The sequence below is a fragment of the Strongylocentrotus purpuratus genome, unplaced genomic scaffold, assembly GCF_000002235.5.
Source record: "Strongylocentrotus purpuratus isolate Spur 01 unplaced genomic scaffold, Spur_5.0 spur5_scaffold_16, whole genome shotgun sequence".
Classification (NCBI taxonomy): domain Eukaryota; kingdom Metazoa; phylum Echinodermata; class Echinoidea; order Camarodonta; family Strongylocentrotidae; genus Strongylocentrotus; species Strongylocentrotus purpuratus.
The window spans coordinates 23,373,520-23,398,525 of NW_022145601.1; the positions used below are offsets into that span (position 1 = coordinate 23,373,520).

A 25,006-nucleotide genomic window follows, 5' to 3' on the forward strand; every position below is an offset into this window, starting at 1 on the left:
TTAGCATGAGAGTTTATAGAGTGGAGCCCAAACCGACATAAAAGACGGGAAAATACACATAGGCGATAGCCCTAAATGTATTGGGAATGAACTAGATATTGGCTCTTATTCTAAAAATGTAGTGGATTTTAATTTTCTCAAAATGGCAGTTTCAAAGTTCTTTGTTTCTATCCAAGGAACTAGTCAGTTAATGATCTCCGATTACGAACAAGATCACAAAGAACTCAACCTAAATCAACCTAAGGCAATTCCCATCTGCCTTGTGCATAACCTGTTAAAATGGGTGTACATGACAATGAAAAATAATATAATCTAATAAATAATAATAAAAATAACTTGGTCTTAATTATTCACCCAGTCTTGCCAAAGGATGTTACTGCTAGGTTGGGATTTGAACCCTCAACCCTTGGACTGAAAGTCAAGCTAATGAACCACCATCACAGGACACCTCCACTAAATCTGAAAATGGTTTCTATGTGTAATTATTTAGGGTATTGAAAATGCCCTGAAGTGGATTTCTTGAAAGTCTTCACGATCACGTATACCTGGCATATATGTACAGGTAGTAACCCTGAAAATTGCAGACGAAGAGACTGACTTTATTCACAGACAGCCAGAAATACTTTGACTTAAAGAATAAGTTAATACGATAATGCCCTCGTTGCTTGACCTCACCGACAATTAATGTTCCATTGGCCATGTCAAAATGAAAACGTGGCTAGTTATCCCAAAAAATAAATGAGACAATTTGCATACTTGCTACAGTTTAATCAATGCGACGAGAGACTCATGATGAGAGGGGATTAACTTCTAATAAATATTTCTTATTCTTCCAAGGGTGGATCAATAACTATTCCAATTTCTGTACATTTGTCCTACAACTGACAAAGCATGTTTTTTAAATTGAACAGGTAAATAGTCTTGGAATGCATGAAAAATATAGCAATTATGAAAGTTGAAAAGGCTATTTTCTCTATGGATCTATTCAGGAGCGAGGCTATGGAAGGTTTTTCTTTGTTTACTGAAGGTTAATTTTAAGGGGTTGAATTTCTGACACTTATCTGTGATTAACCTTAGAGTACTGATAGGCTATTGAGAACATATAATTGCAGAAAAAATAGAATAGAGTTAGAAGGACAATGAATTGATCTAGATTTAGAACATGACGTCAACACTGCAGTAAGAAATGTGACATACTATGTTCAAACATCATCTTACAGACCATATCCAAACTGAAAAATGAAATGGATGAATAATATAAAACCGGAAAGCTTATAAGCCATTGATTACTATAATATCAATTATATGCCATTTTAGTGTCTGTCAGAGGAGGATCAGCTCTCTGAAAAGTCAAAATATAAAGCTTTGAAAATCTGAAGTTGTTGACCGAAAAACGTGCTATTGACATCATCTTATGTGGAGTACGAATATTCACAATCACTTTGCATTAATTAAGCACGGCTCATCGCCTCAGTTATATAGGTGAACCGGTCAGATCCAAATGATATGTGGTCACTGCAACTTCAGCAAATTTAACTCATGTTCACCCCTAATTTGGAGGGGTGCGGACAATGAGGTTTTAATTCACTTTTGTGCAATAATGAAAGGGTAAAAACTTGTTAATGCTTTATATTTGTATTCTACATTCATTCGTTCAGTTTTCCGTTTATATATAACAAGTTGTTATGGCTATAACATAAGTGAGGTGCGATGGCTCAGTGGTAGAGCAGCGGACTCGTAACCTGGAGGTCCTGGGTTCAAAACCAATGTAATGCGTTAGTGCCTTTTGGTAAGGCATCAATCCATTACCAAGTCCCTCGGAGAAGTCTTCTTAAAGCCATCAGTCCCCTGGTTGCTTACTTACAAGCATACATATGCTTTCTCAGCAGTAAGACAAACCAACCAACCAACAAGATCGTAAGAAGATGCAGAAAAAAATACCATAATTTGCTGTCACTTCTGGTCAATCCATCATCTTTTACCAAAAGCCTCGAACTTTGGATAATTTAGGAATGCAGGCAATGATTACAATTTAATACTCTAAAATAGCACTTAAATCCCTTTCACTAACTCTCCTTTAAATGCATTGCATCTTGAAAATTGAGGATGACATCCTAATTGCTTCATATCTCATTTTCCTTCAAGTCCTCAGAGGCAAGTTCTAGATTTCCTTGATATGTTTTCTAATAGATCTTTCCCAGTCATTGGATACCCGATCCCCTCGACTGACCGTAAGCCTTTGTGACAAGTGACCAGGAGATATCTTAACGGACTCAGGAGGGAATAGTCTGAATGGACATAGCAGGAATAGCGTACATAGCATTGATGATAGAGTGATGATAATATCAACTCATTTCATCTTCTACTTATCATCACCTGAAAGCAAATAGGCTTGTCCTCATTAGTCTAACTTACGAAGTCCACTAAATCTGACCTAGTGCAGTAGCCTAAACCTACATGTATCTCCATGTACATGTAGCTGGAGCTAAATTCACAAAAGACACAAATACCATGCTATTTCACTGTGACGTTTGGGATATGATTTCGGGCTATTGTCCCAAGCAAACCAGGACTTACATGTACTTGTGAAATATCCTGCTACATGTATTTGGCAAATCAGCAGGCTATATCTTAAGAGTCATACTATGATTTGCTGAAATCTATATTTCCTTGAGTGAACAAAAACTTGTTTAACTCAGGCTTATAGAAACAGGGAACTTGATTATTGGACTATTTTCTCACTAAGCACTAATTGATCTGATATCTCATGATTTTCAAGCTCATGCATGCTTGTTCTGGCTTATACCAGGCTAATGAGGAAGCACCTACAAAAGGATAAAGTACTAGCACAACCTCCCAGTCCGATCCTTGCTACCGGTTTTTGCAAAAATCTTTAGACTCTTGAGAACTTGAACCTCAGACCTCATTTCTTTCTAAGAAGAGCTGTTTGGTCTTACATGTTCAGCTTAAAGTTAAAGGAAAAGCACCCATAAGAGAGTCTAAGAACTTCTTCAAGGTTTCATCCTTGCTACCAGCATTGCAGGAATTGTTTGATTCAGGGAACTTGAACCTCACAACTTCATTTTTTTAAAGAAGGTCTGATAGATCTAATGGGAAAGCAACCATAAAAGAGTCCGAGCACTTCTTCCAAGTTTCATCCTTGCTACCGGTATGATAACTGGGATGTCCCCCCAGGTACTAACCTTCAGTGACCGGATTACGACCTGGAGATATTCCTCAGGACCCTAAAATAAGGCTGAAGGAACCTTGAACATGAAATGTAGGCTAAATGTAGGTCTGGACCAGCAGGGTACTAATGAGATATCTACTAAATGATCTTCATCGTAGAATGTCAAAGGAAGAGACCACCTCCTCGAAAGGAGACCTTGTCCTAGCCTTTGACCAAGACCTTGCTTCTCAAGTACTCCACCAGTACTGCACTAGGTGCCTGTGCTTATATACAGACTACAAAAAAATATCAGGATGGTACTCCAGAATAAGGCAAATTTATGTGAAAGTGACTCGGTAACATTGCCTCAGCTTCTGAAACAAAATCCTGGATTTACCTCATGCTGCAATCATAATCATAAGCCTTTAGGTCAGTCAGGAATCCCATGACTTTTACAAGTCGGTCGCCTGTCTGATTATCAAGATATTTATGATTGGAAATCAAAATTTAAAATTCACACATAAGGAGAATGCTAAACTAAACTTCCTGAACTAAAAAATTTACTGAAATTTTGGACTAGCAGCGTCTTTGCAAGTTCTTCAGAACTTTGAATGGGTAACCCTAACAAAGCCCCTTAAACATTCATTCAGATACCCAGCAGTAAGCCATGGCTATTTTTTTATGATGGCATAAGGTTTAATAGCTTCACATTTCTTATAACACAGAGTTCCATGTCAGCGAATGTGCGTGGGGCATTTCACTTGCACATTGCGAAAAACAGTGCGGGGTTCTTTCTGCGGTTTACCACATATCGGAACACTGTAGCAAAGTCCTTGCTTCTCTCATGGTGAGAACAAATTCATAGTGATTGTCTCCGTCGATGTCATCTCAATAACATCCCGTACATGTTTCTTCACTTTGATCTCATGAGGTCCGCCGCCAATAAGCCGGGACAGAATCAAGATACCATAGTGATTTTACACATGTTAATCTATGCATAGAAGATAATAAATCGCTTATATCATGAGAAATCGATGTGCAGTTCTGGTTTATAATCAGAAATCAGCACTGTTGCATCAGACGAGGTATCAATAACAAATGCTAAGTTTTCATTTCAAATTTGCTCTCAACGAATCAAATACCATGATTTTAGTAGCTTATAACAGTTAGGATAACTTGTCATTGATAATAGGTTTTATGAAACCATGCAAGGCCCTGATCTGGATGTTAGAATTTAGATCTGATTGTTTCATTTCACTAAAGATAAAAGAAAGTCAGAAAGACCATTTAATGGTAATCAAGGCTTTTCACCTTTTCAAATAAAAAGATTCTGTCTCTGACAAACATTATCAAAGTTATAGGGGGTGTAGCATGACGAGACTACGTGTCTTTCCCGTGGCTTGACTCGGGGCCAATCAGGTAAAATACGACTACGGACGACCCGACCGCAGTATTATGTACAACATAATCGAGACCGAAGCATGAGGAGAACTTTGGTCTGTTTCGTGAACGCTAGCGCGCACTGACCTTCGATCAAGTCCGTTCGTTTACGTGCACTTGTCCAAAAGAAGTCGTAGATGACGTTAAACAATATTTGCTATGCTACACCCCCTTTGATGCATCACAAGATGAGATGCCAGAAGAAGATGCGAATGAACTGCACTTAAAATGGGCTAATACTGTTCCTCACTGTTCCTCACTGTCCTCAGCCAGAGGAAAAGGTCACAAGTAAATAGGGAATCAATTCCTTTAATAGGGGATTCACAACTGTTGACTCACAACAGAGACAGCGGGATTGATAAATGTGACACCGCGGTGAAGATGCTCTCTCTTTCCGAGATGTCTGGAGGAATTGGATTTGGCAGATGTCTGAAGGCTGTTGCCAGGCAACGAAAGGGACATTAAACATTCAACCTTCTCCTCTAGTATTTGGGTCAATGCAGTTCATTGGGAGGTCTTCATGGGAATGACTCACTCGCTGGTTTGGAAGTGGTATCCTATGAACTTCAAGGACTCTACCACTTTGAATGAGATGGAAGCGGGAGTAGCAATGTTGTTGGTGGTATTGGTGTTTGCAACAGTGGGTATGAAGGTGGTAGTGGTGATGCTGTGGTGGTAGCAATGATGATTGATTACTTGGGTGCTGTCACTGGTACGGTGGTAGTACCAGTACGAGTAAAATGTGGTGGTGGTGGTGTTGGTGGCAGGGGTTTGGTGATGATGGTAGTTGATTGTGGTGGTGGTAGTGGTGGTGGTGGTGATGGCACAGGGGTAGCAGGGCGCGACAAACCCGCTTGCCCGACGTCCCGGGGCAACCAAATTGAGCCGTCGGGCAAGTAAATCAAATTATCACTTGCCCGATTCGGGCAAGTGATACTTTTACAGTAATTTCCTAGTGTCCAAGAACTCTACCATTCACCCGTCAACTTCTTACCCGTCGTCAAAATCCAGAAGCAAAAAAGCGATCGTTCCGATTTCGAAAAAACTTCACAGACAGCTAGCCAGCTCAGCTAGCTCAGCGCGCATGCAACAGTGACACTTCAAGCCATGAATGCCGCTCCGCCTCCACGCACGGCCGGCCGTGAGCTAGCTAGAGACAGCTAGCGCGATCGTACCAGCTGCGAGCTTATTCGCGCTCTCTCTCTCTAGCTCTGCAGGCCGCACCGACAGGCCTTTGCTATTCTCTGATTGCCGATTGGTTGAATCACGCCAAATATGACGTCATTATTCTAGGGAAATGAACACGTGCGAATCGGAATGGAATAAACAACAGGGATTTTCTAGTAAGTACAAAAAGTCAAATGTTTGATATTTATTCATAATGACTGTTAATGATTGTGAACATATTATTTAAAACTCGCTGCTCATATAAATCAGATGAATGTTTTTGTCTCGTTTTCAATTTATTACTGCGGTCTCAAGATCCGACCGAGCGAGTCATTTTGATAATAGTATCGAGACCCCCAGAATATAAGCCGTTGTTGTTTTGTTTTCATGGTTTTAGCGACGTTGTTTAGTCTAGTTTTCGCATACTTATCCGAGATTTATCGTAAAATATCTTCAATATTATTATTTAGTAAGAATTTACAAATTTTGGCATGATATTTATAGATATTTATTACGAGATAATAAATGCTTTAACCTCGAGTCCTTTTTCGCTTTAAAGTTTTGGGCAAGTGGAAATATTGTTTGGGCAAGTAAATTGAAAACCCACTTGCCCGACAGGGCAAGTGGTGAAAAAAATTCTTGTAGCACCCTGGGTAGTTGAGATAGGTGGTGGTGATGTTGTGGTGATAGTGGTTGCAACAGTGGTGGTGGTGGTGGTGGTGCTGGTGATGGTGATAGTTGTAGTAGTGGTGGTGGTGGTGGTGGTGGTGGTGGTGGTGGTGGTGGTGGTGGTGGTGGTGGTGGTGATGGCGGTGGTTATGGTGGTATTGGTAATAATGATAGTGGTTGGAGGTGGTAGTATTGGTGGTTGGGGTAGTGGTAGTGATGAAAAAAGATGATGATGGTGCTGGCAGTGGTCGTCGTGATAGTGGTGGTGGTGGTGGTCGTGATGGTGGTAGTGGTGGTCGTGAGAGTAGTGGTCATGGTGGTCGTGGTGGTGGTAATGGTTGTATTAGTGATGATGGTGGGGCAGGTGATATTGGTGTTGTCACTGTTGGTCATGAGGGTGGTGATTACTGTGGCAATGTAGATTATGCTCATTCTTTTTTTGTCCTATAAAACTCCTATTCCTATAAATATAACACAAAAAATGACATAACAATGACATGAATTTCATATTCATGATTTATGTCCCCTTTTCATTTAATTGATCTCAAACAGCAAAATATATGTTTCATTCATATTGTAAACAAACTTTATATTGAGTGCAGAAATGAGACCAACAAAGAATTACATCTAGTACAAAGGTGCATTGTACTTCATGTATTTGCATACTTAATATATCTCTCCTTTCCTGCAATTCGATCACAAACCATAACATGTAATGTAATATGTACCTTTCATACTTCTGTAAACAAACTTTACGACTTACACAAAAATAATGACACCATAAATGAACTTGGAAATGTACACAAAGGGGGCAGTGAACTCTGCTACGTGACAAATGCTTTGCCTGTATGATTAATAACGATTGTTTGTTTGTTGGTTGTGTAAGCCATCAAAGTAGTCATTGCAAAGAGACTGAGCCTGTTACTGTGTTTTTAACTCATTATTGCCCCCATTTGTATGAAATACAGCCTCTTGTTACACAGTTCCACAAAAGTAACTAAAACCAGAAACTTTACAATACAAGTTACATTTAAGAAGCTTACCGTATTCAAAATTGACTTACATGTGGGACCCTGATATATTTTGTTTTCTTTTATTCATTCTCTGATATCATTAACCATCAAACTTTGCTTATAATATTTTGGTGATGATTTTTGTCTTCTAGCAATATGTTACAATTTCTATTTTTCGTAATAAACAAATTTATCCCCCTCCCCCCCCCCCCAAAAGGCAAGAAAATGAAGAAGAAATAACAGCTTCATTATAAAAGTCGACCATTGGTTAATATCATGTCTAGTCAAACTATTCCACAAAACCTATACAAAAAACTTTTTAAAGTCAGGAAACTCCTTGGAAGAAAAAAGCTGATTGACAGCCGATGACAACATTATATTCATCCGAGTATCGCGTGCTGATCTAACCATTGCGTGTAAATCCAGTTAAGATCATACTTAGTTTCTTCCCAGAATACGAAGTAGGTGGTTTAAGTTGTGACAATGTTGGCACCTGCTGTTCCATTGTCAGTAGGCCTGTCATCATCAGCTCGAGATTGCCAAATAGCCTGCAATTTCTGATCTGGGAAATAATCACGAAGTTACGAATCGCGTCTTCATCAGCTCGAGACTTGACCTCGAAACTTGAAAATCTAGCTTGAGAAATTAGCTCAAGATATTTTGCTCAGCATTCACGCATAGTGCAAATCTTCGGGCTGGTGAAGACGCACCGGACAAATAGCGGGATATTTTGCAAACTAGCCCAAGATATCTTGGGATGATTATCATGACCAAATATCCCGCTAATTGCAACTTCGGGCTGATGAAGACGCAAATTAACTGGATAAGTTGCGATCAGGATAGTTCAAATAGCGGGATATTTGGCAATCTCGAGCTGATGTAGACAGGACTATTGTCGGTGCGTCGATCTAGTGGTCTTGATTTTGTCTGAATCTAATCACAGGAGACAGGGATTAGTTATGACTTCATGACAGGAAACCATCTAAAAAGGGGTGTCTGGAAATTTTTTCAAAATGATTTGAATAATATTAATCAATCATCAATTTCTATTGTTACAGATATACAAAATACAAAAAAACATTATAAATATCATATATTTTACAACATATATTAAATTTCCTGTTTCCTCGACTACATGTAGGAAAACAGTTTTGTTTGTGTTTTCTACATCTGATTAACAACAGATGATCATTGCATAAATGTTTTTATTCAATCTCTGCACACACAAAATCTATACCTTCATCAATAACTAATAAAAATGGAAAAGTTTTAATTTTTCAGTACAGAGCAAATGGGAGAGGACCTCAGAAGATAGGTACCCCTATATAGGAAGTGTTAATTGGCATTTCCGGTTAATTAGTTAATCCTTCCGGTTAATTAGTTAATCCTTCCGGTGACTTCCGGTAAACAATAGGGGAGTGTTAATGAGTTAATTGGGGTGTCCTTCCGGCGGAAGTTACGTAATGAGGGTACATCCCCTGGAGGAAGTTCTTTTGTTTACATCATTCATTCATTCATGGAGAGGTGGAGGATGGACGTGTGTAGGGTACGAGGGACAAGGACCAAATGACCAAACAATGGGCCACCCGGCATGTATGTTGAATGTGTGTGTTACCGACCAATGAGAATGCGAGGATTTTTTTAGAAAGGAAGTGACCCAAAGTTGGTACTTGTTTGTGATTGGACGAGAGAAAATGGTGAACCTATGGGCAAGTATCATATGACATCTAACTGTCGTTGAGTCAACATCGCTTTGTTTTTGTTGTAATACTGGCCAGATTCTATAATGTACCATGATTTCTACATGTGATTTAATGCACAAGCTTCGGGCATGTACATGCCTGGAAGAAGTATCGAGTTTTCGTGAGGAATATTATGAAGACCTTGAACCAGAACAACATGCTTTGGTATTTGCAAGGTCATCCTACTTTTTGAGTTTGCAGGACTTGGAAGATGGTAAGTGCTAATCATATTTATTTATTTATTTTCATATTCATAATTGAATAATTTTGTAGTGTTACCATATCGGGTTTGCATCTGGAATTCAAGAAGGAGATTAAGCATCGAAAATCCATAATAGGCAACGATGTGACATAATGAGTGTTTTTTTTTGTTCAATGCAAATTAAATAATGATTGATATCTCCATTTGAAACATAAACTCACGTGTAAGCAAAAAAAAAAGAAGATTTATAAAGTATTATAAAGTATACGTTCAAATTATAAATTTAATTAAATTATTCAATTATACTTGTAGGGATTACCGATGATGATTTAGTGGATGTGTTCGTCGAGAACCAACAGCCCCCTCTCCCCCTAGCAACGCAGCACCAGCAAGGTCTTCCACATGACGCAGCTACTCCATGGCAACCAAATTTTGATGACGGTTAGTGTATACTTCATTTATATATACATCAATGCAAAGGATCATTGGATGAATGTTCATTTTTTTTTTTTCATGTATGAAGACAACACAATACATTGTAGCGGTTGAATGAAACTTTTTATCCGTTCTTATATATCTTTTTTTTTTTTTATTTTTTTTTTTTTATCTCATAGGCATTTCCGATGACCATTTAATGGAGATGGACATCAATACAAATAAGCCATGTGACGCAACATCAGTACCTGGCCCCTCTAACCGCCAACCAGCAGCAACAGCAGTGGCTGGACCCTCCCGCCATCCAGCATCAGCAGTGGCCGGACCCTCCCGACAACCACCAGCAGTGGCTGGACCTTCCCGTCAACCAAGAGCAGTGGCCGGACCCTCCCGACAACCACCATCAGTAGCCGGACCCTCCCACAGTCAACCAAGAGCAGCAGCAGTAGCCGGACCCTCGTCTTTTCATGTTGGGGGATCTAAGAAACGTGTTGTAGATGCACCGCCTGCAAGAGAACCCAATCTCCCTACTCATCACGTGACCAAAGTGAGTCAAAAACATGTACGCAAATACAATGCTAATGTAACTGATTACACCGTTTCTTTCCAACCCATAGAAAATAACGGTCCCATGATAGAAATGATGCCACGCGTAAATGAGATGTTTGAAAATATCATTGAAGAGATGGTTGAGGGGGTAAATGATAGAGATTTTGTTAGGATTGTTTTCAATTCCCCACAATTAGATAGACCCGTTAGTATGCCAATTTGTAAGGAGGGATCAAATGAATCACGAAGCATTTGCAACCAAACTTGAGAATACTATTCAATCGAATGATAAGGTAAGCTTGGACGAAACAGTCTCTTTCAACATATTACACATGGCTATGCCAAATGGTGGTGGTTCCAATGTGAAGTGCTTAACCATCGAAGAGACATTGTCCAGAAAAAGATGCATCATCAGGATGAAGAATAAAGATAACATGTGTTGTCCAAGGGCTATCGTAACTGGCATTGCCCGGATTGAAAAACACCCTAATTTTGAGTCGATCAAACGTGGTTACAAACAGCAAAGGGAATATGCCATTGAGCTGTATAAACAGGCCAAACTTCCAGAAAATACCAAATGTAGCATCGAAGAGATTAAACTCTTCGAAAAGACGGAATTCATGGCCGGTTTCAGGGTGGTGGTTGTTTCAAAAGAGCACTTAAACTTCATTACGTATGCTGGCCCCGAAGACAGGCAGCATACCATTTATCTGTATGTTCATGACAATCACTTTGATCTCATTACATCAATGGCCGCCTTCTACAACAAGTCATATTTTTGCCACGAGTGTTTGGTAGGATACGACAAGAAACTCAGACACGACTGCATTTTCCGCTGCAAACTTTGCAAGGGAGATGACTGCCCCGCCTCCAATGACCCCGATTCCTACAAATGCATTAGCACCTGACTTGATGTACAAAGAGCATTAGCGCCTTTACACCTTCTTATTTTGTTTTCTTTAAACAAAAAAACTTTTTTATCATTACGTTTTTTCTTTTTTCTTTTAAAAGTTTCATAATATTATTATTTTTTTTTATTTTTTTATTTTTTTTTGGTAGATCATTTTGCACGAACCGATCATTTTTTTTGTCCACTTTGAAGACTTGATTCTTTAAAGATGTCATTTCTTTTTCTTTAAAAAAGGTGTATAACATTTTCTTTATTAGATAATTTTGCACGAACCGATCTTTTTTGTTTCCACTTTGAAGACTTGATGCAAACAAAAAAGTGTTTACGCCTGTACGCTTTTTTTCTTAATTTATATTAACATTTTTTTTTGTGTGTGTGTGTGTGTTAACTTTCTGTCAAGATGATATTTCTTTATCTTTAAAAAAAGTTTTATAACTTTTTCTTTACTGATAAGTTTGCACGAACCGATCTTTTTTTCCACTTTAAAGACTTGATGCAAAAAAGTCTTAACGCCTGTACGCTTTTTTAATTTGTTTTAACATTTGTTTTTTGTTTTTTGTTTAAATTTCTGTCAAGATGTTATTTCTTTATCTTTAAAAAAGTTTTAAAACTTTTTCTTTAAAAGATAATTTTGCACGAACCGATCTTTTTTTTTTCCACTTTGAAGACTTCATGCAAAAAGATGTTAACGCCTGTACGCTTTTTTAATTTGTTTTAACATTTCATTTTTTTTTGTGGTTGGTCATTTTGCACGAACGGATCATTTTTTTTTCCACTTTGATTCTCTCAAGACGTTATTTCTTTTTCTTTTAAATAAGTTTTATACTTTTTTTTTTTTTTTAAAGATCATTGTTGCACGAACCAATCTTTTTTTTTCCTTCCACTTTGAAGATTAGATAGAAAAAAAAAGTGTTAACGCCTGTACGCTTTTTTACAAATTTGTTTTAAATTGTTTTGATTTAACTTTCTGTCAAGACGTTATTTCTTTTTCTTTATAAGATTATTTTGCAAAACTCGATCATTCCCCCCCCCCCCCACCCCTTTGAAGACTTGATGTACAAAAAAGCATCAACGTCTGTACACTTTCTTTATTCTTATTTTTATTTTTTTAAACTTTCTGTCATTACGTTATTCTTTTCTTTAACATTTTGTATAATTTGTTGGATCATTTTGTACGAATCGATATGTTTAACCCTATTTAAAGACTTGATGCAAAAAAGTATTAATACCTGTACATTTTCTTACTTTATTTAATTTTTTTTTACTTTACGTCAAGGGCGTTATTCCTTGTTTCTATACAGACTCGACATGAATTTTTCTCTCGTAATAATGTACAAGTTCCGACAAGATTGAGAACAACTTTTATATGGTTGCATGTTTAAGAAACGATTTGTATATATATATTTTTTTTTGTCAATTTTTTTTTTAATGCACTGGACGGCCCTTTCAATATCGAATAATGATCTTCCAAGGGGGCCCTGTCTTTATAGTTCAAATGCATTTATAATGAAAAAAACATATTATATAAATTATAATATAATAGAAACAAGAATAAAGTACAAAAACATTCAAAACTAAGATTTAGAACAATGACACAGCATAACTCCCCAAAAAAGGTTTACAAAATATGACAATACTGTCATACAATATCAATATAAATATGAATCAAAAGACAGAAATCGTTTCTCAGAGGGCATTCACAATACTTATCTGTTCATATTACATCTTCAATGATAATAAAGATAATTTACTTGTACGTAAATCAGGCGATAGGGTACTCCACATGAGTGAACCTTAGTAGTGAAGGGATCTTGTAAAACAATCAGTTGTAGGTCTTGTGATTAAGAGTAGGGAATGTTCCGCATGTCTCGTATAAATGAACACTGGTACAAAATTCTCGGAATAATAATTGTTTTCAGCTCCAAAGGTATACATTTTGTTGTGTGTGGATTATATGCATATTATAGACAAAATGTGGTACTCCATTCTCCGACAAACCGATTGCCAAGAATTTTCAGATAACATAAAAAAAACATGAGGTGTAGAAATCTGCGTTAAATACAAGTCTTGCATAGTTGGGGTTTGAAATGTTTGAACTCTTGTTATGTTACATATTGCACCCGGCACCTCGCCACAGTATTTTCACAGTAGTTAATGTACGATTTACAAAAGAAAAGAGAAGAATATTATTATAGGTCATTAATAAAACACGTTTGGGACAAGAGATATCGATTGTGTCTGATAAAACCAATAGTTATTGGCAATGCAGTACATGATCTATAAATGCGACATTTCCAAAGTAGGGAAGACTTAATGATCAATACAAGTCCTGATTTATATTCGTGTTTCACTTGTTCGAGAAATGATGATATTACTGCTTCAAAGGCTGTAAAATCAGATCAATGCAGATTGTTACTAATATTCGATATTCTAGCAAGTAGTAACTGTTTGCTTCGGCAGTTTAGATGACAAGGGGGGTGGGGGTATCAATGATGATGATTATTACAAGTGGAATCTCGAAGGATAATAACATTTGAAGTAGATTGTAAAGGTTTTTTTTTCTCCTTTAAATTGGAGTTCTGCTTTAGAATAGAAGTCAGTTGAAGAACTAGGTGTTCGATAAACAATAGCAATTAAACGAAATTGTGGATATTTAAATCTTCCTTCAAACCTTAACATTTCAAGGTTCTCATGTTTTAAATCATGTTTGCAGTTGTAAATCAAATTCTAATTTCTAGTTAATATAACAAGCAACAACACTACCTGATATATTGTTATCTTTTCTTACAAGATTGTAACTACTTAAATCAAGCTCAGAATCAAGGCTTCTTGCAAGTCAAGTTTATCAAAAGGATTGTTAAACAAATGGTTTATGTGGTTAAATTCCCATCTAGTGCTATGTATATGTAAGTGAGCTATTGTAAAAAAAAACCTTTCTATCAAAATCCAGATTTCCCGGCGAAACATTTTATTTTAGTTTGTTTAGTTTATCATTATCATAAAACAACAAGAATATCTACAGCATCATGTGAGTTAAAAGGCATATATTCCTTCACCATTAACCATACACTACTATCATCACGATCCGCGACATGAAGGTAGCCATGATTCATTGATAGTGTTGCGTTGATGAAACAAATGATCTAATTGACTGTTGCTTGTGGAATACCGTATTGTGATAATGTCAAAAACGTTGTGATTGGATAAGTATCTCGAGTCAAGTGATACAAATGTATTTATGTTTTTCTCCGTTTTTCAAATAATGCGCGAGTTTTGTGCTTGTACGACTTTCAGGGAACGTTATCAGATATATATTTTTTTTTAAACAATATCATGTAAAAAACAACAACATGTAGTTCCTTGAGATGGGTCACGAAAGTAAACAAGTTTCGGCGAGTGGACACTTTTCGCGAATCGTAGACTCATCGAACCGCAGTCTACGTGCGAGATGTGACCCATCTCACCGCAGTCTAGATCGGCGCGATGAGTCTACGATTCGCGAAAAGTGTCCACTCGCCGAAACTTGTTTACTTTCGTGACCCATCTCAAGGAACTACATGTTGTTGTTTTTTACATGATATTGTTTAAAAAAAAATATATATCTGATAACGTTCCCTGAAAGTCGTACAAGCACAAAACTCGCGCATTATTTGAAAAACGGAGAAAAACATAAATACATTTGTATCACTTGACTCGAGATACTTATCCAATCACAACGTTTTTGACATTATCACAATACGGTATTCCACAAGCAACAGTCAATTAGATCATTTGTTTCATCAACGCAACACTATCAATGAATCATGGCTACCTTCATGTCGCGGATCGTGATGATAGTAGTGTATGGTTAATGGTGAAGGAATATATGCCTTTTAACTCACATGATGCTGTAGATATTCTTGTTGTTTTATGATAATGATAAACTAAACAAACTAAAATAAAATGTTTCGCCGGGAAATCTGGATTTTGATAGAAAGGTTTTTTTTTACAATAGCTCACTTACATATACATAGCACTAGATGGGAATTTAACCACATAAACCATTTGTTTAACAATCCTTTTGATAAACTTGACTTGCAAGAAGCCTTGATTCTGAGCTTGATTTAAGTAGTTACAATCTTGTAAGAAAAGATAACAATATATCAGGTAGTGTTGTTGCTTGTTATATTAACTAGAAATTAGAATTTGATTTACAACTGCAAACATGATTTAAAACATGAGAACCTTGAAATGTTAAGGTTTGAAGGAAGATTTAAATATCCACAATTTCGTTTAATTGCTATTGTTTATCGAACACCTAGTTCTTCAACTGACTTCTATTCTAAAGCAGAACTCCAATTTAAAGGAGAAAAAAAAACCTTTACAATCTACTTCAAATGTTATTATCCTTCGAGATTCCACTTGTAATAATCATCATCATTGATACCCCCACCCCCTTGTCATCTAAACTGCCGAAGCAAACAGTTACTACTTGCTAGAATATCGAATATTAGTAACAATCTGCATTGATCTGATTTTACAGCCTTTGAAGCAGTAATATCATCATTTCTCGAACAAGTGAAACACGAATATAAATCAGGACTTGTATTGATCATTAAGTCTTCCCTACTTTGGAAATGTCGCATTTATAGATCATGTACTGCATTGCCAATAACTATTGGTTTTATCAGACACAATCGATATCTCTTGTCCCAAACGTGTTTTATTAATGACCTATAATAATATTCTTCTCTTTTCTTTTGTAAATCGTACATTAACTACTGTGAAAATACTGTGGCGAGGTGCCGGGTGCAATATGTAACATAACAAGAGTTCAAACATTTCAAACCCCAACTATGCAAGACTTGTATTTAACGCAGATTTCTACACCTCATGTTTTTTTTATGTTATCTGAAAATTCTTGGCAATCGGTTTGTCGGAGAATGGAGTACCACATTTTGTCTATAATATGCATATAATCCACACACAACAAAATGTATACCTTTGGAGCTGAAAACAATTATTATTCCGAGAATTTTGTACCAGTGTTCATTTATACGAGACATGCGGAACATTCCCTACTCTTAATCACAAGACCTACAACTGATTGTTTTACAAGATCCCTTCACTACTAAGGTTCACTCATGTGGAGTACCCTATCGCCTGATTTACGTACAAGTAAATTATCTTTATTATCATTGAAGATGTAATATGAACAGATAAGTATTGTGAATGCCCTCTGAGAAACGATTTCTGTCTTTTGATTCATATTTATATTGATATTGTATGACAGTATTGTCATATTTTGTAAACCTTTTTTGGGGAGTTATGCTGTGTCATTGTTCTAAATCTTAGTTTTGACTGTTTTTGTACTTTATTCTTGTTTCTATTGTATTATAATTTATATAATATGTTTTTTTCATTATAAATGCATTTGAACTATAAAGACAGGGCCCCCTTGGAAGATCATTATTCGATATTGAAAGGGCCGTCCAGTGCATTAAAAAAAAAATTGACAAAAAAAAATATATATATACAAATCGTTTCTTAAACATGCAACCATATAAAAGTTGTTCTCAATCTTGTCGGAACTTGTACATTATTACGAGAGAAAAATTCATGTCGAGTCTGTATAGAAACAAGGAATAACGCCCTTGACGTAAAGTAAAAAAAAATTAAATAAAGTAAGAAAATGTACAGGTATTAATACTTTTTTGCATCAAGTCTTTAAATAGGGTTAAACATATCGATTCGTACAAAATGATCCAACAAATTATACAAAATGTTAAAGAAAAGAATAACGTAATGACAGAAAGTTTAAAAAAATAAAAATAAGAATAAAGAAAGTGTACAGACGTTGATGCTTTTTTGTACATCAAGTCTTCAAAGGGGTGGGGGGGGGGAATGATCGAGTTTTGCAAAATAATCTTATAAAGAAAAAGAAATAACGTCTTGACAGAAAGTTAAATCAAAACAATTTAAAACAAATTTGTAAAAAAGCGTACAGGCGTTAACACTTTTTTTTTCTATCTAATCTTCAAAGTGGAAGGAAAAAAAAAGATTGGTTCGTGCAACAATGATCTTTAAAAAAAAAAAAAAAGTATAAAACTTATTTAAAAGAAAAAGAAATAACGTCTTGAGAGAATCAAAGTGGAAAAAAAAATGATCCGTTCGTGCAAAATGACCAACCACAAAAAAAAATGAAATGTTAAAACAAATTAAAAAAGCGTACAGGCGTTAACATCTTTTTGCATGAAGTCTTCAAAGTGGAAAAAAAAAAGATCGGTTCGTGCAAAATTATCTTTTAAAGAAAAAGTTTTAAAACTTTTTTAAAGATAAAGAAATAACATCTTGACAGAAATTTAAACAAAAAACAAAAAACAAATGTTAAAACAAATTAAAAAAGCGTACAGGCGTTAAGACTTTTTTGCATCAAGTCTTTAAAGTGGAAAAAAAGATCGGTTCGTGCAAACTTATCAGTAAAGAAAAAGTTATAAAACTTTTTTTAAAGATAAAGAAATATCATCTTGACAGAAAGTTAACACACACACACACACAAAAAAAAATGTTAATATAAATTAAGAAAAAAAGCGTACAGGCGTAAACACTTTTTTGTTTGCATCAAGTCTTCAAAGTGGAAACAAAAAAGATCGGTTCGTGCAAAATTATCTAATAAAGAAAATGTTATACACCTTTTTTAAAGAAAAAGAAATGACATCTTTAAAGAATCAAGTCTTCAAAGTGGACAAAAAAAATGATCGGTTCGTGCAAAATGATCTACCAAAAAAAAATAAAAAAATAAAAAAAAATAATAATATTATGAAACTTTTAAAAGAAAAAAGAAAAAACGTAATGATAAAAAAGTTTTTTTGTTTAAAGAAAACAAAATAAGAAGGTGTAAAGGCGCTAATGCTCTTTGTACATCAAGTCAGGTGCTAATGCATTTGTAGGAATCGGGGTCATTGGAGGCGGGGCAGTCATCTCCCTTGCAAAGTTTGCAGCGGAAAATGCAGTCGTGTCTGAGTTTCTTGTCGTATCCTACCAAACACTCGTGGCAAAAATATGACTTGTTGTAGAAGGCGGCCATTGATGTAATGAGATCAAAGTGATTGTCATGAACATACAGATAAATGGTATGCTGCCTGTCTTCGGGGCCAGCATACGTAATGAAGTTTAAGTGCTCTTTTGAAACAACCACCACCCTGAAACCGGCCATGAATTCCGTCTTTTCGAAGAGTTTAATCTCTTCGATGCTACATTTGGTATTTTCTGGAAGTTTGGCCTGTTTATACAGCTCAATGGCATATTCCCTTTGCTGTTTGTAACCACGTTTGATCGACTCAAAATTAGGGTGTTTTTCAATCCGGGCAATGCCAGTTACGATAGCCCTTGGACAACACATGTTATCTTTATTCTTCATCCTGATGATGCATCTTTTTCTGGACAATGTCTCTTCGATGGTTAAGCACTTCACATTGGAACCACCACCATTTGGCATAGCCATGTGTAATATGTTGAAAGAGACTGTTTCGTCCAAGCTTACCTTATCATTCGATTGAATAGTATTCTCAAGTTTGGTTGCAAATGCTTCGTGATTCATTTGATCCCTCCTTACAAATTGGCATACTAACGGGTCTATCTAATTGTGGGGAATTGAAAACAATCCTAACAAAATCTCTATCATTTACCCCCTCAACCATCTCTTCAATGATATTTTCAAACATCTCATTTACGCGTGGCATCATTTCTATCATGGGACCGTTATTTTCTATGGGTTGGAAAGAAACGGTGTAATCAGTTACATTAGCATTGTATTTGCGTACATGTTTTTGACTCACTTTGGTCACGTGATGAGTAGGGAGATTGGGTTCTCTTGCAGGCGGTGCATCTACAACACGTTTCTTAGATCCCCCAACATGAAAAGACGAGGGTCCGGCTACTGCTGCTGCTCTTGGTTGACTGTGGGAGGGTCCGGCTACTGATGGTGGTTGTCGGGAGGGTCCGGCCACTGCTCTTGGTTGACGGGAAGGTCCAGCCACTGCTGGTGGTTGTCGGGAGGGTCCGGCCACTGCTGATGCTGGATGGCGGGAGGGTCCAGCCACTGCTGTTGCTGCTGGTTGGCGGTTAGAGGGGCCAGGTACTGATGTTGCGTCACATGGCTTATTTGTATTGATGTCCATCTCCATTAAATGGTCATCGGAAATGCCTATGAGATAAAAAAAAAAAAAATAAAAAAAAAAAAAGATATATAAGAACGGATAAAAAGTTTCATTCAACCGCTACAATGTATTGTGTTGTCTTCATACATGAAAAAAAAAAAATGAACATTCATCCAATGATCCTTTGCATTGATGTATATATAAATGAAGTATACACTAACCGTCATCAAAATTTGGTTGCCATGGAGTAGCTGCGTCATGTGGAAGACCTTGCTGGTGCTGCGTTGCTAGGGGGAGAGGGGGCTGTTGGTTCTCGACGAACACATCCACTAAATCATCATCGGTAATCCCTACAAGTATAATTGAATAATTTAATTAAATTTATAATTTGAACGTATACTTTATAATACTTTATAAATCTTCTTTTTTTTTTTGCTTACACGTGAGTTTATGTTTCAAATGGAGATATCAATCATTATTTAATTTGCATTGAACAAAAAAAAACACTCATTATGTCACATCGTTGCCTATTATGGATTTTCGATGCTTAATCTCCTTCTTGAATTCCAGATGCAAACCCGATATGGTAACACTACAAAATTATTCAATTATGAATATGAAAATAAATAAATAAATATGATTAGCACTTACCATCTTCCAAGTCCTGCAAACTCAAAAAGTAGGATGACCTTGCAAATACCAAAGCATGTTGTTCTGGTTCAAGGTCTTCATAATATTCCTCACGAAAACTCGATACTTCTTCCAGGCATGTACATGCCCGAAGCTTGTGCATTAAATCACATGTAGAAATCATGGTACATTATAGAATCTGGCCAGTATTACAACAAAAACAAAGCGATGTTGACTCAACGACAGTTAGATGTCATATGATACTTGCCCATAGGTTCACCATTTTCTCTCGTCCAATCACAAACAAGTACCAACTTTGGGTCACTTCCTTTCTAAAAAAATCCTCGCATTCTCATTGGTCGGTAACACACACATTCAACATACATGCCGGGTGGCCCATTGTTTGGTCATTTGGTCCTTGTCCCTCGTACCCTACACACGTCCATCCTCCACCTCTCCATGAATGAATGAATGATGTAAACAAAAGAACTTCCTCCAGGGGATGTACCCTCATTACGTAACTTCCGCCGGAAGGACACCCCAATTAACTCATTAACACTCCCCTATTGTTTACCGGAAGTCACCGGAAGGATTAACTAATTAACCGGAAGGATTAACTAATTAACCGGAAATGCCAATTAACACTTCCTATATAGGGGTACCTATCTTCTGACCTCAGTATTTCACAGAGTTGCCAATATGTTATTTATTGATTACAACTTCAAAAAGTCTGTAATTATGATGGTACTGTGTGATCATAGTTATTTACTACCTCATGTGGGAAAAAGGCTTCCATGAAAGTGAAACTGTCTTCAACAGGTCAAGAAGGGACATCTTGCAAGACCTTTCTGTAATATGGAACCATACAAAGCCCACAAGATGAGTAACGGTGGAACAAAAAGTTCTCCTCCACACCTTTGGATCTCATCACTCCACGAGGGAGAGGGAGGCGAGACGGAGGCGTTCGGAACTGTCAATGGCGGAAATTTAGCCAAGTACATCCCCATATCCTATCTGATCAATTTAACCAATTAATCTGATGAGAGGAGGGGGAACAATAGAGAACAGGGTCGGGGTTGTCTGTCGGGGTCAAAGTGGCGTGGGGATGATGAAGGATGATGGGGATAGCAGAGGGGATGGACACTCTTTCGTTTTGGGAGAAAGTGGAAGATTACGGGACCGCCATGTAAGAAATGGCTCAAAGTTCAACGCACCTTACAAGCCGCATGATTACTTTCTTGTGACGTTGGTTAAGTTTGTGTATTTAGTGTTTAAAATGACAAAGGGTACCGCCGCACAAATGCAGTGCATATATAATGAGGTAACAAGATTAGATTTTAACCAATTAGAGGTTATTTCAACAACAGATTGATGTTAAAAACGACTGCAGTAATATTTGAATGCTTATAAGTGTAGCGTTTGTGATGACCATAACATTTCATACACATTTAAACATTATTCAAACAATCATGAATAATAGTGCCCCTCTTTTTTTAAGCCTATTTCATTATAAAACACCTAACATATATTATCTTTTGCATTCAAAACACAAAGACATGTGTTCCTTTCTTGATTTCGGGTAATTCTTTTTAAAGGGGGAGAGGTACTAACTTAAGTTTTGGTTGAAAGCAATGTTTACAATTTTTCTATCCCCTTCACAATTTTTGTTGATGATGTATGTGTGTGTTTGATAAGGGTCCATTCAACTAATTTAATCTAAATCTTCACCCTAAGTTTGATAGCAACAATTAAATCCAACTTATTTCTTCTATCCTTTGGTATTTCATTCATTTAAAATGTACTAATGTTCCATCAGAAAAATAAAGATGCTTACATCCATCCTGAAATAGAAAGAATATTTCCTTTCTCTCTCTCTCACACACGGAAGCTACAGATGGCTCCTATAGCAGCCCTAATAAGGTCAACAACTGACCTGAACATAGGGGACTAATTCAGGTGTAGACAGCTGTATTAATCAATTCCAACAGCTCGAAACTCCCGTCTCGTACAGATGGGAACTTTGTTTGAAACTGGTCCTTTTTATGAAACAAGTTCTGTTTCACTATCATGGCTCAACTTTACAGTAGTCAAATGAAATATTTTTTTGATTGTTTGACCTCAATTTTCTATCTTAATTCATAAGCAAAATCACCAACAGCATTAATTGTGTATTTTTAAATATATTTCAATTTCATTTTTTTAAATACAGCATTTCTGTAAGGTTAAATAATAGCTCATGTGCTTTAAAAATTCTATCATTATTCAGCAAGTGAGATTTGAAATCAAATGAGCATATTGACTTTGTTATTTAATGTAGGGCTACTGTCTTTGTGTGAATGAGCAATACGTCATGTACATGAAGGCCTATAGCAAAACAGCAAATTAAGCATTGCTTCACCAGGTAATGTTTAGTCAAGGTCGACTAGCTATATTAATGTAATATAGTATAAGCACGGTAAACAACGGCACCCGGCCTTCCCCTCCAGAACAGATAATTGTAAACATGGCCTTACTATGCTGTCAACAACTTTTGTTAACTATAAAACCCTTCTGACTCTGAACAGACGATATGTGGATCCAGAGATGCTGATAATATTCAAAGTAGCTTGTGGGCCCAGACTAGGTCCAGACTAGGTCCGGATTTAAACCGGATTTGAAAAGTGTTTGAGTGAAGTTTTTGAGCAGCTATCCTACACCCAGCATGAATGGATGCAAGCCTTCATAAAACCCTGTATGAACCTTGAGTGACAGCTAGCTGGCGGCTTGTGTATTTATAGAGCCTGGTTAATTATTCTCATGGCTTCAAATCCAACTTAAAGGGTTCAGTTAACTTTATCGTAAAATATGTGTCAAGAAATTAATCCAAAAGGTTATAGGAAGCAAAACTATACTTAAGTTGTTGACAACTGTGATTTTGGCACTCTTATCATTACTCCTCTTATGATATTTGTGATTTAGAATTATTTGTAGCTAATTATAAACAGTGCAGCATTATCTTCAAATGCTATTTGGAAGCTTTGATCATCTTTTGTGTATTTCTAATGTATTCTGGATGTATTTGTCTACGCCCATTGTAGTTTTTTAACATCACCCCAATTTATTTCCTTGGGATAATTTGTGTGACATGGGTAGCTTATTTGCGGAGATTGATGAATTGGGGCTAACAATTGTTACGGGATGGGGGCATTGTAAGAGGGGGAAATTGGTTTCTTGGTAGAATGCCCAGACATAAATCACACATTCAAACAAGCCCCACTTCTATCAAAAAACCCTATTTTTCTCCCAAACAAATTACCACCAAAAGGAAGTACTACAGTCCCACATAATGCACTTTTATGTTGGAAACCAAAATGTAAAGCCATTTGCTTTGTTACAAGAGGGATAATGTGGAAGTGGGATCACAATAGTTCTTTTCTTTACCGACAAGCAAAGAGATACAATTCAAACCATTATAAATTGTGAATACGTGTATCTTGGAGAGGCAATTGTTGAGATATTTGTAAAGCAAAACAAATATATTACAATTGTGAAAAGGTACAACTGTCTCTCAGAGGGGTTTATCTGCAAGCCTACATTAGGGTTACTTATTATGTTTTTGTAGGAGGAGGGGGGAGGGATCATTCTGAAACATTTTTAGGGTTCCGCAAGGCTGAGCTCCCTATTAAAAATTGGGGGATTTAAGTTACAACTTGGGGGCACATGAGTCCCCGGCTCCTATAAGTGTCTAGCCATGAGCACAGAAATCTAGTCTTCGCATATGAATACAAATTAAAATAACCATTGGTTTTCAGGTTGACCTGCTGATAGTAATCTTCAACAAAAAAATTGTCAACTAAATCAAAGTCATTAGGCCTACCTATTTCAAATGGCATCAGATCTTTAATTCGGAAGGTCTGAAATCTTAGACTATCTTTATCACTGTATTATCACAGTCTGGGCCTAGGAGACATGCAACACTAGCCAAGCATGTAAGCAGTCATTAGCAGTTTTTCTTTTTTACTGAAATGATATGTTTTGTGGCTTAATTTGTTACAACTGCACAAAACAGGGACTTTATCTCCAATTAAACCACTGAAAAGATTACAGCTCACAGACATCGACTACTCGAAGAATAATTGCTACAGCATACTGAGAATATGAAATTCATATGAATTAGTTTAAAGACAAATTGTTGTTTTGTACCAATAAAAAGTTAACTACAGTGCATTGATGTTCCTGATTATCAATAGCATCATTTTTGAGAACACAAACTATACCAGACTACTGACAAATGTCATCATCATTTTGGATACAAAGTCATGTCATTAACTGTGTTACCCTTATATGTGTACTTGGGCAAAATTGATAGTGTGTTACTGAGTTGTACCTTATTCATTTGCTACATACTTTATGTTTACAACCACTGAAACTGGGACAGAAGGCTTTTTTACCACAATTATTAGGTTAACCTTTTCTGTCCCTGGCGAGTGGTTGAATTATCTTTTATCTGTACTTGCTCAATTTTCTGTTTCTGCATTTATATGTGTTTTCGATATTGCCATAAATGATAATAATAATCACATATTTTGATACCATCAGCTCTGCAAATACCAGTAGGCCTAATATAACTGCACCCTCCTTCAACTTTGCAAGGGCAAGTAGTTGACTTTTACATCAGGGGTTGAACTACATACAGTATAATTATGTAGATAACTGCAGAGGAATAACAAATGTTTTTGACAATAGAAAAAAAGCATCTCTTACCTGTTTACAGAAGTGGCAGGAATATAAAGGGGGAGCATGGAAAGGAAAGAGAAGAAAGAAAACAAATTAATTATTGACAATATTGAAATGCTACAAATTGAAATATAGCATGAGGCTGTGACAATATATAACATAATAATAATAATTATATACCTCACTTAAGAAATCCAGCCATCTGATTGGTCGAATTGCATTCATA

The 25,006-nt window shown here is 36.5% G+C and overlaps 2 protein-coding genes across 3 annotated transcripts; one reads left to right on the forward strand and one right to left on the reverse strand.

Annotated features, from left to right (window-relative positions):
* Positions 1-8,772: 8,772 nt before the first annotated feature.
* Positions 8,773-10,654, forward strand: LOC115924715. Its single transcript, XM_030987481.1, has 3 exons — positions 8,773-9,414; positions 9,715-9,843; positions 10,017-10,654. Exons 1-3 carry the CDS (start codon positions 9,252-9,254, stop codon positions 10,652-10,654), a joined length of 930 nt encoding a protein of 309 aa, XP_030843341.1. The 5' UTR covers positions 8,773-9,251.
* A 7,568-nt stretch (positions 10,655-18,222) lies between these two features.
* LOC115924583 lies at positions 18,223-20,727 on the reverse strand. Of its 2 annotated transcripts, XM_030987081.1 has the most exons (3): positions 20,086-20,727; positions 19,656-19,784; positions 18,223-19,481 (listed from the first exon to the last, which is right to left on the reverse strand). In XM_030987081.1, the coding sequence occupies exons 1-3, from the start codon at positions 20,246-20,248 to the stop codon at positions 18,844-18,846; spliced, it is 930 nt and encodes a 309-aa protein (XP_030842941.1). In that variant the 5' UTR covers positions 20,249-20,727; the 3' UTR covers positions 18,223-18,843. The 2 variants fall into 2 exon arrangements, with proteins under 2 accessions (XP_030842941.1, XP_030842942.1); XM_030987082.1 differs by lacking the exon at positions 19,656-19,784.
* Positions 20,728-25,006: the final 4,279 nt, after the last annotated feature.

Coding starts and splice junctions, on each gene's coding strand:
- LOC115924715 (XM_030987481.1), top strand. CDS start 9,252: ATGATTTCTACATGTGATTTAATGCACAAGCTTCGGGCATGTACATGC. Junction 9,415..9,714: donor TTTGCAGGACTTGGAAGATG/GTAAGTGCTAAT, acceptor TTATACTTGTAG/GGATTACCGATGATGATTTA. Junction 9,844..10,016: donor GCAACCAAATTTTGATGACG/GTTAGTGTATAC, acceptor TTTATCTCATAG/GCATTTCCGATGACCATTTA.
- LOC115924583 (XM_030987081.1), bottom strand. CDS start 20,248: ATGATTTCTACATGTGATTTAATGCACAAGCTTCGGGCATGTACATGC. Junction 19,785..20,085: donor TTTGCAGGACTTGGAAGATG/GTAAGTGCTAAT, acceptor TTATACTTGTAG/GGATTACCGATGATGATTTA. Junction 19,482..19,655: donor GCAACCAAATTTTGATGACG/GTTAGTGTATAC, acceptor TTTATCTCATAG/GCATTTCCGATGACCATTTA.